At 36.2% G+C, this 6,733-nt stretch overlaps 1 protein-coding gene across 2 annotated transcripts; it reads right to left on the reverse strand.

Annotated features, from left to right (window-relative positions):
• Positions 1-836: 836 nt before the first annotated feature.
• Positions 837-5,576, reverse strand: LOC101301975. Of its 2 annotated transcripts, XM_004300336.1 has the most exons (6): positions 5,191-5,576; positions 5,006-5,083; positions 2,294-2,375; positions 1,531-1,673; positions 1,270-1,329; positions 837-1,181 (listed from the first exon to the last, which is right to left on the reverse strand). In XM_004300336.1, the coding sequence occupies exons 1-6, from the start codon at positions 5,461-5,463 to the stop codon at positions 1,092-1,094; spliced, it is 726 nt and encodes a 241-aa protein (XP_004300384.1). In that variant the 5' UTR covers positions 5,464-5,576; the 3' UTR covers positions 837-1,091. The 2 variants fall into 2 exon arrangements, with proteins under 2 accessions (XP_004300384.1, XP_004300383.1); XM_004300335.1 differs by having other exon boundaries at positions 837-1,329; positions 5,191-5,575.
• Between the last annotated feature and the right edge of the window lie 1,157 nt (positions 5,577-6,733).

The raw sequence follows: 6,733 nt of genomic DNA on the forward strand, positions 1-6,733 counted from the left end.
AGAGAATGAAGTCTGAACCTTATTTATTAACACTCTTGAAGATAAAAAATTTCGGATAAGGATATGTCACAAAAATACAGGTTGAAAATCTTATTAAAAATTTGAGATACATCTTCAGAAGATGACGGTATCTAAGTTGACACGTGTCAAATAAATATTAGATTAATATCTTCTCGGAAATCATAAATATTTTGTTTTTTTTTTAATTCTTATTGATTAATAATTAAAAATAATAATTAATGTTGTACGATTAATCTCATTATTAATTAATTAAATTAAGTTTAACATTTTCAATCAAGAAATTATTCAAAATTGAAATGTGAATAGTAAACTAGCATGCAAATTGTCGTCAATTGGTAAATTGACAAAAAAGAGGCAATTACCAATTCATCTGAATTACCAGTCAATTGGTAAATCAACGATTGCTCTTGCTCAACGGGCGCATTTGCTATAATATAGGGAAAGAGATCAGCAATGAAGACGAGCTCTGTTTCACAGTTTCACTACTAAACAGTTTCTTGAATAGAAGTTTTGGTCATTACCTAATTAGGTGTTGAGAGTGCTCCTGTGTTTTGTCGATTTTTCCCATATTTCTCAAGAAATCTCAGCTCCAATATTGGCAGTAGAAGTATATTAATGAATTCTTGCTCCACGTTTAGTCTTGTCCCATGGTGTTCATTTACATACAGGGCTCTTCATCAAGAGTTGGTCCACATATTCGCATGATTTGGCAAATTTTCCAAGCATTTTTGCTGTAATTCTTGTCCCAGAAATGATTCTTAACTAGATGAGATGAGTCTAGCCGTTCAGTATTATTCAAAATCAAAACCAACACTGGAAAATCGTGCATTGAGATGCAACGTTGTTGTTCTTAGGCCTCTTTGTTGATAGTAATCTACATCAACCATGTCAAAGTAAGTTACTAGCCTCAAGTTGCAGTATATACTGCTTTTACACCAATTATCAGTTGGATATGGACTAGATTTTCTAACTGCTACATACTCAAACTACCAAGTAGAACAGTTATATTGATATACACAAATGTAATATACATTGTCGCAAATGTTCTTCCAGAGACATACAGTCTCATTTCAAGAAGAGTGATATACCTGTGCCTTTTCATCTCTAATCTTTGAGCTTAGAAAGTAAAAGGAGGCAACCAGAGGAAAGGAGGATTGAGGCTGAAAAGCAAAGCAAGTCAAGAGGAGATCGTATGACTGCTAGCATACTCTTCTCTAACAACCCGATTAAAAGGAGCATTACAATTACATGGCCAATCTTCGTTTTCAGTTCATTGACAGTTGATATGTCTAACCACTTTGGTCGTGCCTGTAAACGGAAAAGAAAATTACAAAACTGAACTGAGCATGTAGCAAGCACCTCATCAGAGAGTCTTTGCATATGGATTATTCAAATTGAGTTAGTTGGCCACAGGGTCAAATCCTCAGCATTGACCAATAGTACAAGAATGTGAATTTACGTTAACTAGAGACATGAAAGCAGGTCAGTAACAAGAAAAGTCGGTCACACCTTCAGAATGAACATGCCAAAAAGACTCGATGTATAAGGTGCTTCATCCTCTGAGAGTGCCTTCACCGTGTCGAGGTTGCTGATGAATAGCTCATAAAGACCCATTCCAAACACCAACATCACTGTTCCCAAAAGATAAACATCTACATGCCATAAGACAGTAGTTAGTGCCTCATTTCCAATTTTGTATAAAGTATAAACAGAAAACATAGATCTGTTGTCCGAACAATAAATTCAACAAAGGAGTGCATCAACTCGATTAAGTATTCAACTTTTAATAGTAACAGTGACATATCCAACTCTAACCGCCAATCCTTAAGATGTTGTTTACGACGGGAAAATCAATTTCATTATCTATAAGTTACTAATGCACAGCTATATGACATGTGCATGAAAGATGGACAAATGGTACTCTTTTATAACCAACACTCTGTGACCCCCTTCCTCTATCATTCTCTAACATAGCTCATATGTCGGGAATTGTAATTGTAGTGGACTTGCAAGTCTTGTTTGGTATCTTTAAGATGAACTATTTTGTTGTCTTTGCAATTTTTTGAAAGAAAGTCAGACTCTTGAAAAAAGAAAGAGACCATTCTGTTCACGTTGGGGTTTCCTGGCTGCCAAATCATGTTTATTGTATGTACTCCTCTTGCTAGCTGTCTAGCTTGAAAAATTCTCTATTACAACCAAATTATTTTGTATTCTTAAATCATGATCAATAGAAGGAACAAGTTATATGTTAAGAAGTAACTGAAACACTCACCAATGGCATCAATCAGTAACATGATGACCTTGCTACGATGTGCAAAGTATTCAATAAAAGATTGTACAACATACGTGCAGCCCTGCATATTCAACGTCAAAAATTAAGGCATACATCTATGTTACAAAGTACCAATCTATGTTACATGGGTGTCATACTTATAAACCATGCTAATAAATTTCAGTATAAAAAATGAGGGGATGCAGCCAAATTACCATAGCCACATGCATCTGTAAGCTAATTGTATGTTGGGAGATGCATATCCAGCCATTTTAACCAACCAGATTATCACTACTAAAAATAAATATACACACATTCAGTACAGATACATGTATAAATAGAGTAAAAAATAACTGAAAACAGTCTAATTCATTATTGGAATATATAGGGAGGCAGGAGTGGATTGGTCAAATGCTTTTAAGAGGATTGATTTGTTAGCAAGAAGCCTTATACTTTCGGTAAAGTTGAATGGAAATTCTTGAATGCACAACGTGTATTTACACGACGCAATCTTAACCGTTCATAACAATTTATATGTTTGACCACTATGTTTCTATATTATTTCCTCTAATCCTGACCATCCATATGTGAAGATACACGCCGTGTACTGAAGTTGCTCTCAAAGTTGAAAGACAAAAAATCATTAGGGATGTGGGTGTTAGCTGTGATCTGGGTGAGTGGATGGAAAGAAATAAAGCATGTTTTAAGACTCTCGTGGTGGGGAGGTGGAAAAACTGTGGGAGAGAGCCAAGGTATGGGCATCTTGTTGGGCCTCTATATCTGGGGAGTTTAAAGATTACTCTCTATGTTCTATTATTCTAGATTAGAAACTGTTGTAATTTAGGACTTCATGCATAGTGTTATAGTGTCTGTTGAGCATTCTTGTGCGGACTTCTTGTCTGCTTCTTTCTATTTTTTTTTTTTTTGGTTCAATTAAAAGCTGTTTCTTTGTTTTCAGGAAAAAATAAACTCTAATAATAGACTCCATATCCCAAAGTTCCATCATGTACACAAAGGTACACCAACAATGAAGCCCCACTTAACTCTCTCTGATGATTATTTTACAAAATAAGCTATTTAACCACCACATCAATGGATATGGGGATGTATAATTAAACTACACACTGTCAGCACTGATGTGAGACTGTGGCCTAGGATGCACTTCTAGTTCAGGGTTTTTAATAGAATCTGTAGAACAACCCGCCTAACTTTGATGGTGTTTCACCCTTTGGTCTCAGAACTTTAAAATTCATTATCTGACCAAGTGACCATTGAGTTTTGCATCGTGTTATATGGACAGATTGCGACTTCACTCTGATAATCTAACAGGATCACTCTGTTTGAGAATGACCAAGTCATTTTATTTCCTTTCTGACCCAATTACATATACAAGAAATGGATTAGCTTGCACCCACTTCAGTGAAAGCTAAGAACTGCATCACCCAAAAAAGAGTTTCTTCTTCCCTGGGCCCTCACTGTTCTCTGAATTTATCTTGTGTAATGTACATGATCATTACTTTGAAAAAGAAAAAAAATTATAAAAACAAACTGCAGTAGATATATCCACTTTTAACTAGTTACAATGCAGAAAATGTGTGTAAATGAAGGATTGAATTTGCATAAGATCAATTAGATTGTAGATGAAGATGGAGGAAATTATAAAATGAATTACCAGTTACCAAAGGATAATAAGGATTACTGGATTCTTAGGAGGGACTGAATGACTAATTTCCCTAACATAGTGACTGTTTGGTATCCCATCTAAGTACCACAGCCCTATTACAATTTGTCCTTATTTTCTACACAGCTCAAAGTGTAAGAATAACCTTATCACATTTTGAAGTTAAGGAAAAATTTTAGAGGCAGGGGATAGTTCCAGGGACACATGAATTGAGCACGTAAGGTTTCCATGTTTTAGTTTGGGTTTTCTTATTTGATTTGTTATTCTACTGCCTCTGCGACCACTAGAAGACTCGCTATACCTCTAGTCAAGTGCCCATCTTGCAAAGCTCCCATCACCACACCAGTAGTACTAGTACCTTAGAAAGCAGGCCAAGCAATCTGATGCCTAATCAATGATCTGTTTAGGGTGAATTCCTCCTCACATATCCATCTGTCACCAGATTATAAACTTCAGCAACTAAACCTACACATCTGTACTTCAGACAGAGGGAATTGAAAACCTCAAACAACACTCTAACCACCTAAACTAGCAGGTCTCAACATTCTAAAGCACATTACATGATCATTTGACCGTTGCTTTCTTCGTATTGCCTACCATCTAGTTACAAAAGGCTTAATTCATGCTGTTATAGTTCCGCACAGTACCCTCCATATTAAGGTTTCTTATACTTTAAAAACCACATTTCTTCTGACCAAGCATAACTTTTTTGCACGAGTTCTTTCACCCTCACAGATAAGTATAAGCTTGACTGTTACTCTCGACATTCCAATCTACAAAATACTAGGTGATTGCTCTTCACCTATCTGAACACCCAAGAAACACTTCACATATATTTCTTATTTTTCATTGCAACACCCTAAAACTTGAGCTAACTACCACGGATATATCGTGTGCAGAATAAAAAACACTACACAATCGGTTCAGTGTTTAAAGTTCTGATAATGCAACCATCAAATAAGCCCAATTCGACTATACGAATAAAAGGATCCAAACAGATTAAAAAAAAAAAATTAAAAAAAAAACAATACCTTGATGTAACACAGAAGCGATCCAATCAAAGACCCCAAAACCGCCATAAACGTCATAAACCGACACCCATATATAACCTGATAAACCACTCAAAACACCACAAAAGACATAAAATCAAAACCGCTTGGACTCCGACAACATTTTATTTCTTCAAAAAATGAATAAACATCATAATCTTCTGTACCTTCTCCAAGCCTGCCTCAATGAACTCCACTCTACTCGGCGAGGCGGCTGCGGCGGAGTCGGAGGCGACGGTGGGAGAGATGATCGGCGACGAGGAGTGTGGCCGGGCGGAAGAAACGCCAGGTCTGGAGCTGGCGGCAGCCATGGGGACGATGAGTTTGAGAGAGTGGGGATTGAAGAAGGCATTGGGTCTTGAAGAAGTGCTCAGAAGCGGTGGTGGTGGTGTTCTGCTGCTGCTGATGGGTTTGGAGAGGAGAGGGCGAGGCAGTGTCATGAACTCAGTTGGGTCGAGTCAACTTGTTTCCAGTTTTGGGGTATGGGCAAGTTCAACACTTCAACTTGTCTGAGATTCTTTATCGCAAAACTAAAACTACTTATAGTTCCAAGACCGTGGCAAATATAAATACGTAATTGAAAATAACATTCATTTCAAACTGTCACTGTATCAGTCACCAACTCACCATGACACGTCACACTGCATCATATACGAATCATTCATTCAAGTACTTTCACACGATTAATTCTGGAAAAGAAAAATAAAAAATGGAACTTGACTGCTCGACATTTTGCGTCGTTTCGTCTAAACTTAAGAAGCAGAAATAAGAAGTTCCCACCTCCCTGCTTGATGAACTAGAACGGGAAAAGTCTTCCTAGTTCCTATTTGCAGCGCCTGCTTTGTGCCACTTCCAACTGATGGTGTCTCGACACTAACACTAAACATCCAAAGCAGTGGGAAATTGGATGTGTAAGGCCATCTTCAGTAATTAGGTTCAAAGGGCCATCTCCTAAATTGACAACGTCAAGAAAAATGATAGTATAGTTTAATTCTATATAAATTGATGCCTCTCTAGAATTAAGTCCAACTGTAATTTGTAAAACAAAATTAACATAAATAAATAACAAAAGCATCATCATCTTGTTACAAGTTGATCAATTACTGCATCGACACGATAGTATAACAACTTTCTCATATTGAATTTTGATTTGATTTACCACGATAGTACGTAACCATTGCAAAAACAGATCTACTTCTTGGGTAAAACACTAACCAACTTAATTGCTTCATAATTCAGGCATAAACACCTATCTATTCCATGGAAGCAAATTCTAATCGAATCAATGATTTACCAGAACCTGACTTGAGATGCTAATTCTCTAAATAGATTTTGGTAAATCATAGACCGAGTAGAGGTCATCACCAATTCTTTAACTTTTTTTGGTAAATCGTAGTCCTGAGTCTTGCATGATAGTATAAAAAGTACTTGTTGAAACTAAGTTCTAGTTGGATTAGTGATTTACCGAGGAAATATCATTGCAAGAATCCTCTAATTCCCTGGTAAAACCAACAATAGATTTCTTCTTCAAGGCTAAATAATCTTGACATGAACATCTAGCTATCTCTTTCTTGGAAGCAAATTCTAATCGAATCAATGATTTACCAGAAATCTAATTTGAGATTATAATTTTTCAAATAGTTTTTTGTAAATCATAGACCGACTAGAAGATATCTCCAACACTAAAAATTGATTGTAAACAAATATTTT

Source organism: Fragaria vesca, linkage group LG5 (genome assembly GCF_000184155.1).
Source record: "Fragaria vesca subsp. vesca linkage group LG5, FraVesHawaii_1.0, whole genome shotgun sequence".
In the NCBI taxonomy this organism is placed as follows: Eukaryota; Viridiplantae; Streptophyta; class Magnoliopsida; order Rosales; family Rosaceae; genus Fragaria; species Fragaria vesca.